The sequence below is a fragment of the Artibeus jamaicensis genome, unplaced genomic scaffold (genome assembly GCF_021234435.1).
Source record: "Artibeus jamaicensis isolate MK-2021 breed Jamaican fruit bat unplaced genomic scaffold, CSHL_Jam_final contig_589, whole genome shotgun sequence".
In the NCBI taxonomy this organism is placed as follows: domain Eukaryota; kingdom Metazoa; phylum Chordata; class Mammalia; order Chiroptera; family Phyllostomidae; genus Artibeus; species Artibeus jamaicensis.
This window is the reverse complement of record NW_026521896.1, coordinates 2064915-2086676: the sequence shown is the minus strand read 5'-3', so window position 1 is coordinate 2086676 and position 21762 is coordinate 2064915. Positions and strand designations below refer to the sequence as shown.

The 21762-nt window shown below is 39.1% G+C and overlaps 1 protein-coding gene across 5 annotated transcripts; it reads right to left on the bottom strand.

Annotated features, from left to right (window-relative positions):
• Positions 1 to 257: 257 nt before the first annotated feature.
• On the bottom strand, positions 258 to 20845 carry LOC119055783 (zinc finger protein 383). 5 transcript variants are annotated; one of them, XM_037154054.2, is made up of 6 exons: positions 20554 to 20674; positions 19697 to 19758; positions 13628 to 13680; positions 6689 to 6815; positions 6281 to 6376; positions 258 to 2612 (listed from the first exon to the last, which is right to left on the bottom strand). In XM_037154054.2, the coding sequence occupies exons 3-6, from the start codon at positions 13634 to 13636 to the stop codon at positions 1417 to 1419; spliced, it is 1428 nt and encodes a 475-aa protein (XP_037009949.1). In that variant the 5' UTR covers positions 13637 to 13680; positions 19697 to 19758; positions 20554 to 20674; the 3' UTR covers positions 258 to 1416. The 5 variants fall into 5 exon arrangements, with proteins under 5 accessions (XP_037009949.1, XP_037009953.1, XP_037009952.1 ...); XM_037154058.2 differs by having other exon boundaries at positions 13628 to 13712; positions 20554 to 20661; XM_037154057.2 differs by lacking the exon at positions 6689 to 6815 and having other exon boundaries at positions 259 to 2612; positions 20554 to 20845.
• Positions 20846 to 21762: the final 917 nt, after the last annotated feature.

Here is a 21762-nt window from a genome sequence, read left to right as displayed (position 1 = left end):
ATGTGTGTATTAAAATTTTAGTTCCTTAATCCATATTGATCAAAGGGGACACTGAATTAATACTTGAATATTTGATGGCTATCTTACTGTCACTCATTATATCCACAAGGTTTCAGACTGGTATTCATCTTTGTGCAGCATGAAAGATAAAGTCTGAACGCAGACTACTGATGCATACTTTATCCTGTCCTTTCAAAATTCCATGCTCAATAATGAGGGATGAGAAGAGCTTCTGTATATGCAATACATTCCTCTTTATTACAAATTCTTTGATTTATACAAAGGTAAACAATATGTTTAAAATACTTCCCCAAAATAAGAAATATAATTTTGAAAATTGGTGTATCAATGATAACAATGGACAATTTTTACTAAGCATTTACTATGTCAGAGAAAAAGTTCTAATACTTCAAATTTATGTTAATTCATTGAATCCTTACAACAACCAATACAGAGCATAATTATATTTACTATATATGAAATAAAACATGTGAAACAAAATGCCACTCACATCTATCAATAAAAAGTAAAACATATCTGGAAGAATAAATGACACTTTGATAATAGTGGTTAATTACTTTTATAGTTTAACATTGGGATTAGGGTTGATGAAAAAAACATAATAGTTTACAAGGAGAAGACATGGATAATTGAGGCAATTAAAATACATGGTTTAAAATCAAAAACAAGCATACAAAGATAAATTTTGGGTCATACTAATCAGGGCAGATTTTAAATGTAACATGAATAATAAAGTAAATTTAAAAAACCATTATATATGTCATAAATAATAATAATAATCCACATTTACTGAAATGACAATCATATTTTTTTGGCATGATAAAAGCAAGTGAAGGTATGATATGCTTATCACAACTACACTTTCTTTAAAGACAGTCTGGTAGGATGTGTTCTACCACTTGAGAGTAGTCATCTATGGTTAATGTCATTACAATTAATATTGGCTTTTTAGTTTCTTGTTTTCTGTTTTATAATATAAATTTGTGAAACAAAAAGATTAACAATGGCTTCAAAAACAAAGTTAAATTTCCACAAGGAATTGAAACATACAAGGTCACACAATGTAAACAGTGTGATATTGGTGTAAGCACAAATAAGTAGATCAGAAAAAGTAGCCCTGAAATACAACCAAATATAAAGAAGAATATAATGTTAACACTAAGAAGGTAGAACAAATTAATGGAAAAGAAAAAATTATTGAAATTATTGAACATCTGCAATTAGTACAATATTGGGAGGTAAATGCCAATTTAGAATTTGAATTCATAACACAGAATGAAATATGTTTGGATTAAAAAATATACATATATAATAAGAAATAAAAATAGTGAGAAAGGTAACTCGCAAACATTATTTTTTGTTTAAAATATTTAAGGAGGTGACAACTAACTTCTATTACTCATCAGTATGAATTCCCTGATGACGAATGAGATCCGATCCACTACTAAATGCTTTCCCACATTCCCTACAGTTATAGGGCTTTTCCCCAGTATGAATTCTCAGATGTCGAGTGAGGTTTGAGCATTTATTAAAGGCCTTTCCACATTCATTACACTCATACGGTTTTTCATCTGTATGAATTCTCTGATGTTGAAAAAGTTGTGAGTTCTGAGTAAAGGCTTTTCCACATTCAAAACATTCAAAGGGTTTCTCACCAGCATGAATTCTCTGATGTTGCCGAAGTTGTGAACTCTGAGTAAAAGCTTTGCCACATTCCTTACAATCATAGGGTTTCTCCCCAGTGTGAATTCTCTGATGATTAGTAAGTGCTGATCCACTACTGAAGGCTTTGCCACATTCCTTGCACTCATAGGGTTTCTCACCAGTATGAATTCTCTGATGCTGAACAAGCTTTGAGCTCTGAGTAAAAGCTTTGCCACATTCCTTACATTCATAAGGTTTCTCACCTGTATGAATTCTTGCATGTTGAAAAAGTTGTGAGCTCTTAGTAAAGGCTTTCCCACACACTTTACATTCATAGGGTTTTTCACCAGTGTGAATTCTCTGATGGTCAATAAGATTTGAGCAATAACTAAAGGCCTTCCCACATTCCTTACATTCATAGGGTTTCTTACCAGTATGAATTCTTTGATGTTGAGAAAGGTATGAGCTACAACTGAAGGCCTTTCCACATTCTTTACATTCAAAGGGTTTTTCACCAGTATGAATTTTCAGATGTCGAGTAACATGTGAGCCACAACTAAAGAATTTCCCACACTCCTTACATTCATAAGATTTTTCACCATTATGAATTCTCTGATGTTGAATAAATTGTGAATTCAGACTAAAGACTTTTCCACATTTCTTACATTCATAGGGTTTCTCTTCATTATTAATTATTTGATGTAGAGTAAAGAATGTCTGGTGAATAAATGTAGGCATGTATTCAGGAGTAAATATTTCTTGACTGAAATGTCCATTTTGATATCCCAGTTGTCTGTCAAGATGACTTCCATATTCCAAAACATCTCTATAATTGGAGTACTCAAGACCATACTTTGTAAGTCCCATTGTTTCCCTTTGGCATGATTCTATTTCATAAACTTCCTTCTTTAGAGATAATAACTTGGTTTCACACATTGACTCCAGATCTAAAAGAAAATAAAATGGTAAATATTCTTTCCACCCATTTGTGAAAAGTTCAACTTTTATAATAGAAATTAAAAAACTATAGTGAAAATATGTGGTAGTAAATGACATACAATTCTCAAGTATATCTGTTTAATCTGAAAAATGGACAAAATGTATAGAAATGAGATACAGTCATGTACACCATAATGATATTTCAGTCAGCTATGGACCACAAATGCAATGGCAATCTCATATATACAATGGAACTGAAAAATCCCTATTGTCTAACAATGTCCTAGTTGTTCTAAGGTTGTAGTGTAACATTACTTATATGTTTGTGGTGAAGCTGGTGTAAACAAACCTACTACACTGCCAGCTGTGTAAAAGTATAGCACACACAATTATAGTAGTAAGCTATGCCATGTAGGTTTGTGTAAGTATACCCTATGATGTTCACACAGCAATGACATCACCTAGCACTGCCTTTCTCAGAACATATCCCTGTGGTTAAGTGGTGCATGACTGTATAATACAGAAAGCAGAAGGAAGAGACTATTCAAGTAGAAAACCACAATTATTCTCAAATGCTGATGTGGATCAGAATCATCAGGAAAGGTTGGTACATGCTTGAGCATATGAAAAAAATGACTAGTTCTACATATATCTATATAAGCATGCATATTTGGGTATATAAGAAACCAAGTGTAAGATTTTACTATACATTTATGTATTACATGAAATGGATAATTTCCTGACCTCCATTAAAGGCCTCCTGGGAGGAATAAATCTATATAGGAGAAGATTCTTGGGCTCCTGATATGATAAAAAATAAATTTGGTCTTTGAATCTGGTTCATAACACAGAGCTTCAAAAACTCTTAGAATTGCCTGAGTGATAGGAATGTTTTTATTATGATAATGAAGTGACACATAGTGGGTCCTTAGATAGACACTGGTCACCAGAAACACCAAGCATGTAATTAGAGGTTTGGGACTTTCAGCTACTTAACCTCTGGAGACACAAGAGGGATCAGAAATTGAGTGGCCAATGTTGTCAATATAATTAAATCACAATAAAGACTCTGGACACTAAAGCTCAGTGGATCTTTCTAGCTGGCAAAAATACTTAAATGCTAAAAGGATGATCCACTTTGATTCAACAGGGAGAGGGTGTTGAATCTCTGCATCTGGAAGCCTACCAGACTTTGGCTTAACAGGAATCCTTCATGGTAAGACTATAATTATAAGCATAAAGCTTTCCTGAGTTTGGAGTTATTCTAGCAAATCAATGAACCTGCAGGGAGGGGTCATGGAAATCCTCAGCTTTATTGCCAGTTGATCAGAAGTGTGGGAGGTCTGAAGATGATACTTGCAGCTGGCATCTGCAGTAAGGGCAGTATCATGTAGGATTTTGCTGTTAACCTGTGAGGTCTATGCTAACTGTGGGTAGTTAGTGTCAGAATTAAACTGCAGCAGACTCAGTTGGGGAAGAAACAGAATAGGCTCCATAATAAAGGATATTTTGAATGAAATGTGAGAGATCACAGAGCGTAAGCCACATGGGATCTAAGGTACTGGGCTACTCTGATGGGAGTGGCAGACAGGGAAGACAGAATACGTCATGTGTTGGTGATTAAGGGAAAACAGTGTTTGCTTTGGAATTTTGTGATGCCGATCTCAAGAGTCTCTTGCTCATGTATCACTGCAGTGACTGAAAAGAATGGGAACTAAAGTTTAAGGAAGACAGAAAGAAAGAGTGTACAAAATACTGTGATGGAAAGATGACAACAATCAGAAGCAGACTGATAAGCTGAGCCCCAGCTCTGATGTTTACTCATTATGTGTTCCAAGGCAATTATTTAACCTTTCTAAACTCCCATTTCTTTATTTGTAAAAGGGAGATAATCATTAACTCATGATTACTGGGAAGGTGAGGAAAATATTTGTAATTCTCTTTGAACAAAATGTTCAGTATTTGACAGGTATTATTACAAAATAATTTTTTTAAATTTTGTTTATTTATTTTTAGAGAGAGAGAGGAAGGGGGCAGAAAGGGAGAGAAAGAGAAACATCAGTGTGTGGTTGCTTCTCACGTGGCCCCCACTGGGGGACTTGGCCTGCAACCCTTTAGTTCGCAGCCCGTGCTCAATCCACTAAGCTACACCAGCCAGGGCACGAAAGAATTTCTTACCAAAAATAAAAATTTTAAGCTAATTAAATGGTTTGAAGACATCAAAACGGAGCCTATTAGAACATCTCTAGCAAAAAACAGAGAATCATTCCAGCATAATCTTTTATTCTTCTAACTCTGTATGATTTTTAAGCAACTTCAATCTACTTAAGCTCCTAGGTAACTTTTAAAACTACCCTCTTCTATCTCTACTGCCAATGCCCTCATTCAAACCTGAATCATCTTACACAGACCATTATAATAGCCTCCTAACCCAGTCTCCCCAGTCACCTGAACAGACAAGCTTCACAGTCTTTATTCTATTAAGGGACCAAATCTTGGCTTGGCATTTTACTACACAAAGTCCATACTCCTCACAATGAGGGGCAAAGGTTGAACAATGTGGATCCTATCTGTCACTCCAACTTTAACTCACATTCTACTCTCACTTGCTCACGGGGCCCAGAACACTGGTTTTCTTTCAGTTCTTGAAACACACCAAGCTTTCCCCTCCTAAAAAGGCCTTCACAGGGGTTCTCCCCTCTTCCTGGAGGTTTTCTTATTATTAAGATATTAAATAGTAAGACCTAGCAGTGAGCCAAGTACTACAGGAGTTATGAAATAGTGATGAGCATAAATAAATACAGTATGTTGATTTCCATTCATGTCAAAGTCACAGAACTAATATTATGATTTGCTACATACATCATAATTGGAGGAAATGCTATATTTCACTTAGAGGTTACTAAATATAATGATGCATTTTTTTCTTGTCATTCTAATTCATGGACTCCCTGAATGCTATACAAAGGAATCCTGAAATAGCAACCTCTGAGTTAGAGTGATCCTTTAAAAACATGTCACTCCTATGCTCATATGATCTCATTCTGAAGAAAATAGCTTTACACCTGCCTCATTCATAACAGAATTCAAAGCCCATATCTAGGTCCACAAAACCCCAATACTGGCAGGTACACCCTCCCTCCTACCTGCATCTAGCACATCCTTCTACTTTGCTGATCCCCTTTCACACAATTCCCTCTTTGCTTATTCTGCTCCAGCTACAATAGCAGGAACCCAATGCCAGCAGCTCTAATGAGGACTGTTTTTTGGAGGGGAGGAGCAGTGCAGATACACACATGCATGTGTACATCCACACACAAATCTTATTTCGGGTGTGGTAACAGAAAACATTTAGATGAGTTTAAGAGGAAGAAAAGCTAGCAAGGAACTGAATCTTAAATACAGGTGAAAGTTTTCTTTGGAGGGGAAGTGAATAACACCTTCTACTTGAAATTAAGTGGTGTGCTGGAGAAGAGTAATAGAAAGACTAGCAAGTGAGGGAAGGAATGGAAACAGGTCATTTGTAAACTCATGCTAGAAGAACTTAAGTTTTTTTCCACGGGCCTAGTGTTTTGATAGAAGCTTCCAAGACAACATCTCAAAGATACTGTTTCTTCATTGATCAACTGAGTTATTACCTGTCATGCCCTGATTTATTCAATCCTTTCTCACTCACCTGAACACAGACCTCTTGTCAGCTCTCTGCCAACCATCCAGGGCTCCTTCCCTTGTTCCAATAAGGAGATAACTTGAGGCTTAGGTATGTAAAGTCCTGCTCATAAGAAAAGATATGAAACGTGATTATGCTGTGAGTAAACTGAATCCATAAATAAGATCCAGTCCCTTGATAATCAAAAAATAGATGCCATTACAGGAATAGTCAAAGAAAGAAGATGAAGCTTCAGCTATAGCCAAATGGAGCTTCTCATTTTCCACTCTTCCTTTTCATTTTATCTCCAAACATTTACTTGGAAATAGGGAGCAGAAATTCAGCTGGTAATTCAAAAAGCAGCTGAAAAATTCACTGTGGAAGAAAGAGACATTCCAGAGGAGAACTCTAAATTACTGATATGGATGACCTTACCCATTGACAGCAGATTGCTATAGTTCTCCAGCATCACATCTCTGTACAAGTCCCTCTGAGCTGGGTCCAAACATTCCCACTCCTCCTGAGAGAAATCTACTGCCACATCCCTGAACATCACTGATTCCTGAAACAATAAACATAAGTATACTTGTGTAATAAAAGAAATACTTCAGACTATTCTATTCTATTGTGGGGTAAACAAATAAGCAAGTATACTGGTGTCACTGAGAATCAGAATCTTTGGATCTCTGACACAGAAGCAAGTAATCAGTTTATTTTACATTAAAAAAACAAACCACATCAAGCCCTGGCAGGTGTGACTCTGTGGATTGAGGACTGGCCTGTGAACCAAAGGGTTGCCAGTTTGATTCCCAATCTCAGGTACATGTCTGGATTGTATGCTGGATCCCCAGTATGGGGGACCTTCTCCTCTCTCTAAAAATGAAAAAATACAATCTTTAAAAAAATGATAATATTCTAATAACTGTTGGGAACCACCCTGCCTGGTTTCAGAAGCTGTAACTTCCCACGACTAAGACTGGATAAAAAGACCTTAGGACCATAAGACAGTAAAGAGACAAAACTTGTACTCCTGGCCGGGGCACAGCCTTTGCCCCCCTTACTGCACCCTGCTTGGCCCCTGGAGGATAGTCAATGATGGGTAAGATTCATCAAGGAAGGAACAACCTAAGACAGGCACAGTGGCAAAGGGGCCATCAGGGAAGGACTTAGGAGACTATAGAAAAGGGATGATGGACCTTCACCCCTTGGCTTTGTTATAGCCTGAATTCTCATTCTATCTATACAAAACCTCCTAATCTCTTGACTGCCCACATCCCCCACCTGATTCATGCCTTAACCAATGCCAGAGGGTGGAGCAGCCCTGTGCAGGAACATGGTTCCCAGGGGCGATCAGGCCTGAGAAAGAATGCATAAAATCCTGTGAAACCTGTTTTGCTAAAAATACCCTCAATTTAAATGTTAAGGGTCCCAACATATAATGAGTTTGTTTCCCAAAGTTTTATGGTGTCGCTCTCCCTATCTGACCCTGACTCAGAATAAGCCCTCAGAGTTCTTTGAATGTTATCTGTTGTTTGATCATTATTGCCTGACAATGATTGTTGAGATTCACATATATGCCCTGTATTCCTATGTAAACTAAACCTGTTAAAAGCCCACTGACAAAGAGGCTCAAGGCCTTTCTCCTCTGAGAGACTGGTCAGCCTTTCCTCCCCAAGCAGATCATGTTTTGGTTGACTTATTCTCATCCACAGCTGCCAGGGGAGCTCTGCTGGACAAAGCTCCCCCACAAATAACTATGTATGGTGTCAGATGGTTACAAGATTTGTTGAGATGATCACTCTATCTTCTGGAGGGCAGGCCGGTTGTAGTCCAGGTTTCCTCAGCTAGGTAAATGTCACAGGAACACATCTGTATCAGTGCACCAGCTGACAGCATTGTGAGAAGCTGCATTTGTCCATTTCATGCTGAGTGATTTATGAATGTGCCTGCATTCATCTGTTTTTGACCAAAATGACATGATATCCATGCCTGACCCTCGCTATTCACTCAAGTGACTTTTTTTGTTTGTTTGTTTGTTTCTCCAGATGATAAAATCCTCAAAGGGGAATGTTTTCCTGATTTTGAAGAGGTGAAACAAAAAATGGCAGAAGCGCTAAAAGTTATCAAAATTGACAAGTTCAAAAACTATTTTGAGCAGTGGAAAAAAGTCTTGATGGGTTCACTGCATCAAATGGAGAGTACTTTGAAGGTTACTGAAGGTTACATGAAAGAATAAACACACATTTTTTAATAAATAAATTACATGTTTTTTGGGTCCCCCTTCATATATAATATCTAATCACTGGGGTGTATGCCTGAAACTAGTATATTATATGTCTACTTTATTTGAAAAATAAAATCATTTAAATAAAAAAATAGAACAATAACAAATTTTTTAAAAGAAACAATTTTCAGCCCTGGCTGGTGTAGCTCAGTGGATTGAGCATGGGCCTGCAAACAAAAGGGTCGTGGTTCGATTCCCAGTCAGGGCACATACCTGGGTTGCAGGCCAGTTCCCAGCAGGGGACACATAAGAGGCAACCATATATTGATATTTCTCTCCCTCTCTCCTTCCCCTCCCCTCTAAAGATAAATAAAATCTTTAAAAAAATTTTCAGACTAGGTCCATCACATACAGTATGGCAATACTTCAAAAAACTAAAAACATATACAGTATGACCCAGCAATTCCACTTTAGGTATTTATCCAAAGAAAACATAAACACTAATTTGAAAAGCTATATGTGCCCCTGTATTCATTGTAGCATTACTTACAATAACCAAGTATGTAAACAACCTCCACCAACAGATAAATGGGTAAAGAAGATATGTATATATACACACAAAATAGATATCTTATCATTTGCAATATAGATGGATCTAGAGAGTATTGTACTAAGTGAAGTAAGTCAGGCAAAGAAAGACAGATACAGGCTTCGCTTATATGTGGAATCTAAGAACAAACACACAAACAAAGCAAAAACAGAATCACAGAAACAGAGACCAAAGGGATGGCTGCTGGAAGAGAGAAGGCAGGGAAAGGGTGAAAAGTAGAAGAGGAACATAGTCAATGATATTGTGATAAGTTTACATGGTGACAGATAATTATTAGAATTAGTAGGGCGATCAAATGGAAAGGGGGGACTTCCAGCCAAGATGGAGGTATAAGTAGATACACTGTGCCTCCTTGCACAACCAAAAGGACAACAACAAATTTAAAAACAAAAAACAACCAGAACTGACAGAAAACTGAATTGTATGGAAGTCTGACAACCAAGGAGTTAAAGAAATATTCATCTAGGCCAGTAGGAGAGATGCAGATGGGCAGCTTGGTGGAGAGGACTTGTGGCAAGGCAGTGTCTGGAGCACCTGGGTGGGCAAGACAGCAGCTGGCAGACAGTGCAGTCCCACATTTGTGTGCAGATAAACTAGGAGGAAAAAGTGGGAAGCGAGACAGACTATGCAACCCAGGGTTCCAGAATAGAGAAATAAAGCCTCAAAACCTCTGATGAAAAAACCTGAGGGGGTTGAGACAGCAGGAGAAACTCCCAGCCTCACAGGAGAGTTTGTTGGAGAGACCCACAGGGTCCTAGAACATACACAAACTCACTCACTAGGGAATCAGAAACAGAAGGGCCCAATTTGCTTTTGGGTAGTGGCAGAAGTGACTGAAAGCCTGCAGAGAGCTGAATAAGAGGCACTGTTCCCTCTCGGATCCTTGCCCCACATACAGTGCCACAATGCAGCAAAGACAGTTACCTGGCCTGGGTAATACCTAAGGCTCCACATCTTACTATGCACAGGTACCCGAGACAAAAAAAAAAAACAAAGGCCCAAATGAAAGAACAGGTCAAAGTTCCAGAAAAAATACAACTAAGCAACAAAGAGATAGTCAACCTATCAGATGCAAAGTTGAAAACGCTGGTAATCAGGATGCTCACAGAATTAGTTGAGTATGGTTGTAAAATAGATGAAAAAGTGAGGGCTGTGAAAAGTGAAATAAAGGAAAATGTACAGGGAACCAACAGTGAAGGGAAAGAAACCGGGACTCAAATCAACAGTTTGGACCAGAACGAAGAAATAAACACTCAACCAGAACAGAATGAAGAAACAAGAATTCAAAAAAATGAGGAGAGGCTTAGGAACCTCCAGGACAACTTTAAACATTCCAACATCCCAATCATAGGGGTGCCAGAAGGAAAAGAGAAAGAGCAAGAAACTGAAAACTTATTTGAACAAATGATGGAGAACTTGCCCAATCTGGTAAAGAAAGTAAATTTCCAGGAAGTCCAGGAAGCTCGGAGAGTCCCAAAAGAGTTCGACCCAAGGAAGTGTACACCAAGGCACATCATAATCACATTACCCACGATTAAAATGGAGAGAATTCTGTAAGCAGCAAGAGATAAGGGGACAGTCACCTACAAAGGATTTCCCATCAGACTGTCAGCTGATTTCTCAAAAGAAACCTTGCAGGCAAGAAGGGGTTGGAAAGAAATATTCAAATTCATGAAATGCAAGGACCTACATCCAAGATTACTGTATCCAGCAAAGCTAGCATTTAGAATTAAAGGGCAGATTAAATCAGTGCTTCACAGATAAGGTCAAGTTAAAGTAGTTCATCATCACCAAGCCCTTATTATATGAAATGTTAAAAGGATTTATCTAAGGAAAGGAAGAAAAAAATATGAATAGTAAAATGACAACAAACTCACAGCTGTCAACAACCAAACCTAAAAAAAAATGAACTAAGCAAAAAACTCAAACAAGATCACAGAAATGGAGATCACAGGGAGGGTGATCAGTGGGGAGGGGGAAGGGGAAGAGGGAGATTGGGAGAAAAGGTACAAGGAACAAGTAGCTAAATGGAAGGTAGAAAATAGAGGAAAGTATAGTATAGGAAATGGAGAAGCCAAAGAACTTACACGTATGACCCATGGAAATGAACTGAGGGAGGGAATGAAGGTTATAGGGGTATGAACGCGGGAGAGGAATAAAGGGAGGAAAATGGGACAACTGTAATAGTATAATCAGTAAAATATATATTTTTTAAATGGAAAGGTATAATAATGCTGAATCACTATATTTAACAGGTGAAACTAATATAACCAATAGAAGATTGTATACCAGCCATACTTAAATTTTTTAAAAAGGTCTAGACAGTAGCAATGAGCATTGCTAGTGTCTAGATTGTAGTCTCTAAGTACCATATTCAAATCAAAGGAACCAAAGTTCTTTGGGAAAAGAGATGATTTCAGGATGGATTCAGAAATTAAAAGATGAGTTTGAATATTCTGTTATATCAGAAAGCAAGAGAGATATCAAAAACTATTAGAACCAGGTTAAAAGAACTCAGGAGTCAACCACTGGCCTCCCACTGGCCAAAAATAGTATAATTTGGAGATCTAATGTCATGGACTGATCAGATCAAAAATGTTTATATCCATGATACTGACTACTGATATCCATGATCATCAATGCTGAATGAAAAACTACTGGTCACTTTTGCAGGATTTCAAGAAACCATCTCATTGTAAAAACTGATTTAATATAAAAAGAAAAGCCAGTTATAATGTGCCTTCTAATGGAATCCCACATCACCACCTATGAGATATTCTTCATAAAAATATTTCAGCTCAATCTGATGAAGCTTCAAGACCTAACTACCAATTCTCAGAAAACATTTAAATGATACCACAGAAATACAATCAGTGAACAAACGAATAAGTTTTTCTCAACATCAAAAACTGCACAGAAATATAAAAGATAGAAGGGGTATCTACAAATAATATACTTCAGAAACATATCAATTGTTGTACACAGTCCTTATTTAGATCCTAATTCAAATAAATCATTTAAAATTTTGAGCATTATGGAAATATGGACACTGACTAGATATTGATGATATTAATAATTATTTTAACTTTTTAGGTGTAATATAGCATAATAGTTATTTAAAATATAATCCTTATCTCTTAGAGAGACATAGTTATTTCTATTTGTTTCAAAATAGTGTTGCATGTGGGAGGGAGGGTAGGGGAGTTGGCAAGGAAGAAAGAGGCAGCTGAATAGATGAAACATGATTGAATTTGAATTGATAATTATTGAAGTGGAATGGTAAATATATGATAGTTTATAAGACTACTTTTCTGTGCCTGAACTTTATTACAGTAAAGTTTTTAAAGGTAGGATGGCAGAGTATAGGGGCAATTGAATATTTTAATCCTAATCAAGTAAAGCACTGATTTAAAGAAAATGGTGACATCACTCTGTTGTAGGGAAAGGAAGTACAGAGTGTCACATAACACATCTGAATTCACACATACTTGACAAAAAATAACTAGATAATATTTAAACATTTATTAATCAAGAAATACCAACATAGGAATATTAATGTACAATGTGGATCAGTCCCACTGCAATCAGCTGAAAGAGATGAGGGTATCTGCCTTTAGAGAGTAAGATGAAGTGGTAGATTAGGGCCCTACTCTTAATAGTCCTTGAATTTGTAATGTAACATTTTCATAAATACATTTTAAAACACCAATATCTCCAAAAGAGCATCTCTTAAGTTTCTCATAAACTCTAGTTCATGTTTGGGACTTACTTTACAAATAACTTCCTATTAGTACAAATTCTTTAGTAATTATTTTCTGATGCCAGAATTTTCCATAATACAGGTATTACTGGGCAGATTTAGAAGGTTCTTCTCACCTCTGACAGTATGATCTCAACAACTTATTAATTGGCTGAACTCACTGTAACCATCTATCATTCCTACCTATATTTCTAAGATAAAGAAAACTGGTCATTCATACTGAAATTCATTATAAGCTACACTTCCTGTTCCACCTCACACTGGGATTTCCTCATAAATGCTCTAAAAAATTTACAGAGATCTGTCTGTAACAGCCAAAATACTAACTCCCCAATCTTCCAAGCCTCATAAACCAGGAGATCTTTCAACAATCTACCATCTTCCATCCTATCTTACTGGAGAATACTGATCTGTAGAGATAATCTTGGCTCTTCAATGCTTGTTCCCAGCTTAGTAACTCATACCTCCACCTGAAACAAATCTACTTTTGTTTCTTTTAAGACAATACATTTCCTCTCCATCATAGTCCTGAGGGCTGAGGAAAGATGGTCAATTATTTACTGAATTGAAACATCAATCGTGAGTCAAAAGAAGAGGGGCATTTACGAATGGTAAAGAATTTTCTGGCTACATTGAGAGAAAATGGGGACCAGGATCCTGAAGGGGAACCCTGTTAGACAAAAAGCCAGAAAGAAAATCAAATGCTCACATGTCCTCAAAAAATTGTTTTAAAAATTAAAAGAAAATAATATCAAGAAAGTAAGAAAAACATAAACTCACCTGGGCCATGGCTTTAGTATTGCAGATTATCAGTCCTCCTTGGGGCCATTTTCCTACAAAAGGATAGTGTTCTGAGAAGGTAGGCCTGAGGAAGCAATGAAATGCTCTAGAAACCATACGGCCTTGCAGCTCTCAGACCGAACAGGTAAAAACTATCTCCACTTTCCTTAGTCCAATGATATATAACTCTAGTTAGGAGATATATGCTACTCCTTCACGAACCCCAGAAACCCCAGGCTTAGCTACAGCAAGACAGATCCTGTATAGTAGGTTCACGGGATACAGAGTACAGATTCTCTCTCCTTCACACAAACGACCCAGGTTCCTGTAATTCAACCATGTAATTCAGGCCAGGCCGTCCCCATCTAGTGATGCTGTTGTTCTGAACCCAAGAAAGAGCTGCTATGACCTGCTGTAAGCAGATCTCTCCTCTGAGGGCAGATTCATCCAAATGGCACCCTTTGGCCAGGAACACAGTGCCCCCTGATCAGAACTAAAGACTTCCCTAATCAAGTCTTCTCACTTTCCAAACCCAAGGAAGTCAGTCAACTTTCCCTACCACAGACCTGTACCCATACCTACACAGAAGCATTCTTCTTTCTTACACCTTAGCTTTGTTTTGTAGAAAAAAATGTTTTAACTTTGCTTATGTGTTTTTGCCGCACAAAACAGTCAAAATGTCAACTTTTCTACCTTTGAGTAAGATCTTTGTGATCTATACATATTTGTATAAATTTCACTGTTTTGTACAACTTTAATGCTTTTACTCATACATGTAAATCTTTAATTAATTAGTTTATTATGAGTATTTGGTAAAAGATCATAGGATTATCAATTATAATTTTATTTTAGTGTGAGGTATGAGTTATAAATCCTACTTAATTTTCCCCCAGAGGAGGTGACACAGGAGTATAAAGTGACATATGAATAATATATTTCATGAGACTTAAAACACACCATTAATTTACATGCTAATTAAGAAAGAAATTACATATTACCTCACTTCAGATATGTTGAAATGAGAAATAAAAGTGAGCCTTAGAACTGATGATGAATCATAGATGATACATGTTTGGATTTCTTTGTAGTTCTATTTTTGTAACAGGGTGCTGCCAAGGGGGGCCCAAAAAGGGATTTGGAATGGGGTCCAGAACTCAAGGTGTCCAGGAAATATTAGAAAGACATAGAAGATGTCCTCCCCACTTCCCCCCAACAGGTGTGAGTTGGGGGAAGGGACAAATGGAGCAGGGCCATTGAGGGCTGTTTTGTACAGCAACACTGCAGCTAACTTCTGACATGGTCATTTAACATATCTATAACCTTTCACTGGTTGCACAGATATGTTAAATAGCTGAACCAGGGGGATGGAAGTGACTTTCACCAAGACGTAACTAGGGGCAGGTCCCCCAAGTTACAGCACCTGCATGAGAGCTTGGAGAAGATTGGCTCCATGACATGGGGAGTCGCACCTGCCCAGAGTCACTATGGCAGCCCAGTAAAGCTAGAAGGAGGATATGGGAGTGTTGGCATGTGTGACTGATTGCAGGAGGAGCCAGAAATGGGGCTGCAGAGGAAGACTGGCGGGGGGACTTAAAACCCAGACTCGGCAGCCATTGAGAGAGCCACGCATAGCTTTGCAGAGAGGACCACGTGGCTGTGGCTGTGGCAGTGAGGAGAGCCCTGCACTTCTGGCAGAGTGGGGACCCCTGCAGCTTTAGTAGGGGGAACCGCCATGTGGCTTTAGCAGAGAACCACCACTCAGCTTTGGCAAAGTGGTGACCCTACCCTCTCCACAGCTTTGCAGAGAGAAGAGCCATGCAGTTTTGGCCATAGTGTAGACCCCTGCAGCTTTGGTGTAAGAGGACCAGCGGCTTTGGGGTGCTCCCTTTGGCCACGTGGTCTGGGGAGCAGGAGAGACTTTGCCTGGAAAATGGAAACAAATGCTCTGAAATTCCCTTGTGGTACAGAATGTGATCTATTTGGATATGTGGCATATATGCATCTGTAAATAATATATACTGAAGTTGTAAAGAACACTGTGCTATGTATATCAATTACGTCACATTTGTCCATCACACTGTTCAAATATTATATACTTTACTGGGTTTTTATTGATTGTTTTATCAGCTATTGAGAATAGTGCTAAAAATCCCCCACTATGATTGAGATTTGTCTATTACTTCTTTCAGTTCTGTCAAATATATCTGAAGTCATTTTATGAAGGAACATACATTTGGAACTGTAATATCTTACTGATGGTGTAACCTTTATATTATTAACTATTACTCTTTATCTCTAGTAAAACTTCTTGTTGTAAAGTTTATTCTCATACAATGAAGTCAAGAATGTAAATTAATACAACCATTTTGAAAATAGTTAGTATATATTAAAGCTGAATATGTACCTATGACACAGAATTTTACTCCTAGGCATATACCCAATAAAAATGCATTCATATGTGCCCCAAAAGACGTGTGCAAGTATGCTCATAGAAGCCTTGTCCATAGTAGCCCCAATCTGAAAATAACCGAAATGGCAATCAATAAGGGCATGAATAACTAAACTGTGGTATGTTCATGCAAGGGAATTTTAAACAATAATAATAAATGACCTACAACTAGGTGAAGCAACGTAGATGAATAAAATTTCCATACTATATCATATTATTACATAACACATTCATGTTACATGTGAAATTTAATGTTGAACAAAAGAAATCAAACACAAAAGAGGAGATATTGTGGGATTCTATTTGTACAAAGAATAGGTAAAATTCATCTATGACCATAGAACACAATACCGATTAACTTTGGGAGAGGTGGGTAGTGAGTGGACAGGACAAGAATCAGGCTTCTGGAATGTTGGTAATGTTCTATTTCAACTGATTCAAAAGTTCTGGTTAAATGAATATGCTAATTTTATAAAATTCATCAGCCATGTACTCTGATTTCTGTACTTTGGGCAACATATGTTATACTTTTAAAACCATATGATACACATTATATCTGCAGATTTACCAAAATTAAAACAATAACCAAGTATTAGAGAGAATACAGGATGACTGGTACAAGCATACTGAAAATCAGTTCAGCAATATCTAGGAAATTTAAAGATACACATATATCATAAAGCCCAGCAATTCCAGTCACATGTTTATGCCCTAGGAAAGCATCTATACGTGCACCAGGACACTTATATGTTCAAAGCAATCCTTTCAAAGTAGTAAAAAACAGGAAATAACAAACATCCAAATTATAGCTATATTTAACAACTCACAACAAGACTGATCCTAAAGCAACATAGTATTGTGTAAGAAAAGCAAGACTCAAAACTCATTACGCAGCACAATTTTATTTCTACAAAGGTAAATGTAAAAACTAAACTGTATCTTTTAGTAATGTGTAAATGTGTGGTCAACTATTTAACAAATAATTACTACCTTAAAGTCGGGATAAAGATTACCTAAAGAGGTGAAGACAATAGTTTGTTTTGTTTTTTTTTCCTGTGTATAGGAGTAACTGGGGTTTCTGGAGTGCTGATGCAAGTTTTTATTATACAAGGCTTCCGGCCAAGATGGAGGCCCAGGTGGAAACACTGGACCTCCTCACACAACCAAGTTTAAAGACAACAAAGTTTTAGTAACAAAAACACAACCAAACAGAAAATTGAACTGCCATTCAGCCAGGTCGGTAAAAAGGGCAGAGGCAGTGGCTGGCAGACCAGGATCCCGCAGGAAAGGTGGCTGGCCGAGCCAGGAGTATAGGTGGTGGTGGGCAGATCCCAGGTGTGGGGTGGCAAGGGACGGACCCAGTGGGGGCACAAGGCAGTTGGCTGACTGCGGTCACACATTGGTGCACAGATAAACCAGGCAGAGGAGCGAGCAGTGAGACAGACAGAGCAAACCAGGGCCACAGCACCACGAAATAAAGCCTAAAAGCACCGACTGCAAAGACTTTTGGGGTCCAGGTGCCAGGAGAAGCTCCCAGGCTCACAGAGAGTTCCTTGGAGAGACCCATAGGGTTCTGGAGGGTGCACAAGCCCACATACCCAGGAACCAGCACCAGAAGAGCCCAATTTGCTTGTGGGAAGCGGCAGAGGGGACAGGAATCCTAGAGAGAGTGGAACAAATGCCACTGCCCCTCTCTGACCCTGCCCCCACATACAGCATCACAAACCAGTGACTGGGTCACCCCACCCTGGTGAACAACTAAGGCTCCTCCCCTCATATGTAACAGGCTCAAACAGACCAAAACATTTTGACTCAAGCAGAAAAACACCTCAAAGCCCCAGAGACAATACTTCTAAGCGACCAAGAGATAGCCAACCTATCAGATGCACAGTTCAAAACACTGGTGATCAGGATGCTCACAGAACTGGTTGATTTTAGTCACAAATTAGAGGAACAAATGAAGGCTAAACTCATTGAAATGAAGGGAAATGCACAGGAAACCAATAGTGATGGAAAGGAAACTGGGACTCAAATCAATCCAGTGAACAAGAAGGAAGAAAAAAATGACCAAACAGAGAAGAATGAAAAAACAAGAATTCAAAAAAAATGAGGAGAGCCTTAGGAACCTCCAGGACATGTTTAAATGCTCCAACATCTGAATTATAGGGGTACCAGAAGGGGAAGAGGAACAGCCATGCGTGGAAAATTTATTTGAACAAATAATAAAGGAGAACTTCCCCAAGCTGGCAAAGGAAATAGACTTCTAGAAAATCCAGGAAGCTCAGAGAGTCCCAAGGAAGTTGGACCCAAGAAGGAACACACCAAGGCACATTATAATTACATGAGCCAAGATTAAAATGAAGGAGAGAATCCTAGAAGCAGCAAGAGAGAAGGGGACAGTCACCTACAAAGGAGTTCCCATCAGACTGTCAGCTGATTTCTCAAAAGAGACCTTACAGGCAAGAAGGGGCTGGAAAGAAGTATTCCAACTCATGAAATCCAAAGACCTACAACCAAGATTGCTCTATCCAGCAAAGCTTTCATTTAGAATGGAAGGGCAGATAAAGTACTTCTCAGGTAAGATCAAATTCAAGGAGTTCATCATCACCAAGCCCTTATTATATGAAATGTTAAAGGGACTTACCTAAGAAAAAGAAGATATAAAAAGATGAACAGTGAAAGGACAGCAAACTCACAGTTATTAACAACCACACCTAAAACAAAAGCAAACTAAGAGGACAGCTAGATCAGGAGTGGAACCATAGAAATGGAGATCACATGGAGGGTTAGCAACAGGGGAGTGGGAGGAGGAGAAGGGGGGAGAAGGTACAGAGAATAAGTAGCATAGACGGTAGGTAGAAAATAGAGGGGGGAGGGCAAGAACAGTATGGGAAATATAGAATCTAAAGAACTTGTAACACAGGGACATAAACTAAAGGGGGGAATGGTGGGGGAGGGGGTCTGCAGGGTGAAGGGGAATGAAAGGGGGGGAAATGGGACAAGTGAAGTGGCATAATCAATAAGATATTTTTTAAACATTTTATTATACAGAGTTTCTCTTTATACTTCTTAAATTATGCTTATATGCTTATAAACTATGCTCTTATGCTTATATTTAAGCACTTTTGTGCATGTATGTGCTTGTAATATTCAGAACTTTTTTAAAAGAATGAAGAAGAAACTATATAATAGCAACAAATAAATTTTAGTGAAAACATAAGCTATGAAATGGTAAACACTGTAAAATTCCAATGTTGAAAAAATATACACAATATATGCATAGGAAACTTATTAGAAGGAAATAGATCAAAATATTGACCGGCTATACTCTTTTTAACTTCCTACTTTCCACAGTCTTTAAAATAATCATGTTTTGTGGTACGTACATGTGTGTTTAAGAAGCAAAAACTTAGCACACAGATGTAACTAAGCTATTTCCTAAATTAATATGCAAACATTATTTAGTAGAAAATGAGGATGTATACTGAGATGTGTGTCTGCCCTCAGGTATTCTCATTATTTTCTTAAGTGTTAATTTGTAGAAAGAGGACATTTAACGGGCCTATATGTTAAGCAAGACCATCCCAGAGAAAAAGAGCAAATAGGAAACCCCAATGCACCTTGTATTTGGCTTGGCCAGCAGCCATTTCTCCTTCTTCTGAGGACCTCCTGAGAAGCAGAGCTGGGGAAGGAGAAAGAAGTCAATAGATGCCAGGTTTTTCTTGTGAGATGCCAGCTCGCCAGATCAGAGGCAGGTCTCCTAAACCTACCACCCATGGAGAGAGGTCAGAGGAGTCGAGGCTGTGCTGAGCATTCTGAATGTTAGAACTGGAAAAGTCTGCTGTCCGGGACCAAAATTCGTCCTGGACTCACACACCAACACATTGTCTCCCTGGTACAATTACAAGCACCCTCCCACTGCTCAGAGAGTGCCACAAACAGTTACATGATCCTGCTCACACATCCTCAGTCACAGACATCCAGTACACTTAGTGCCGCCTACATTCACACAACCTCAATTACAAACACGCAGCCCTCGGATAACAATCACAGCCACATCATCACAGATTATGTACATTCCCTCTACTACCTCCCACAAAATGTCACACAAAGTTATACGAATGCACACAATCACAGCCCCACCCCAGGGCCACAGTCACACCTACACACAGCACCGTAATACTGTCGCAATCACACACCTACAACGTATATATCCACACTGACACCTGTACACAGAGCTCCTCGCACGGTCACAGTCACAATGACACGCCTACCACGAGATATACAATCACATCCATGCACAGAGCACCACACAGTCACATAAGGTCACAATAGTACAGATGGAATCCCCGCACTTCGCCCCAGCCTGACCATCTGAAGCAGGCCTGAGACTCCGGACCCGCACGGACCGTCCCTTCAAACCCTCAGGGATGCACCAGAGTAGTGCAGTCGCGTCCCAAAGATCGAGAACGCTCACCTTGCACAGCACCTTACCAGGAGGCCCAAAATAACACACGCGAGGGAAGAAGAGGCCTTGTCCCTGCGGGGTCCTCTGGGAAATGTAGTCCCGAGCGGATCGGTTTGGTCAAATTGGCGCCGTCACTAAGATTTCCGCTAGCGCAAATACTAGGCCAAGCCCACAGCCCGGTGCCCTCCCCAAATTGCTGCCAGCAGTGTTCGAGAGCCACCTGCAGTCTCGGAGTGCGGCTTCCACACTACGCAGATCCCACACCCTGAAGACAAGATCTGGCCAATCCCAAGGAGTCCTACGTGTGTTCCAAGGGAGGTAAGCGGGGTAGCCCCGTCCCTGCCGGAAGTTGATTGGAGCCGCAAGAAATACTGGGAACTGTAGTCTAGAGCCGGAAAGGGTGAGGCATCCGCCCAAGTGGAAGATTGTCAGAGATGACACTCTGCCATGAGTTGTCCAACAGGGATGAGTGGAACTGTGCTTCTTCTAGGAATTACATCCCACTCGGCGAATACTCGAGACTGACTAAATTGGCATTTTGGTCTTAATCAGTGGGTGAGCAGGGAACCTGCACCGCTCAGGGAGTGGAAACCTGGAAGTCTCAGATCCAAAAGGCACCAGGGAGAGCTCACAATGGTGCTGAAGGAGACAGGTTACCCACACACGCATCAAGCAGTGTGTACTGGGCGGGCGGGGAGATGACTAGGGGAAGAGGGGAAGAGGAGTGACTCTCTGAGTATGGCCCTAGTGTGTGTAAGGCCATAGGCAAATTTGGAAGGGTTACCTCATTTTCTTCACCTGGAAAAAAATGATACTGGGGGTATTACCTGAGACCTGGGTTCTCTTTATTTCTACCCAGAGATAGAAATTGGCATTTCTATTCCTCCAGAAGAAGAAGAAGAAGGGAAAAAAAAAAAGAGTTAGGCAAAGGCTTATTAAGCTTGTGCTCAAGGGAACCTGCCCCCAGACTGAAAAGAGGAACATGTGCTCCCAGGAGTTGAGAGAAAGGCCTTTTATTGGCTGGGAAGTGGGGAGGGATCCTGTGAACTTTTTTCTTCTTTTGGGTTTCTTGGTGTCTACTTCTGCATCGTTGTTCAGATGCGCATGCGCCCGCTAGTTTTGGGGGGTTTTGTTTTTCTTTTTTTAGGAAGCTGATAGAAAAGAAACAAGGCTTTCTTTTTTAATAAAGAGTGGAGGGGTGATTATATTTTTGTGGTG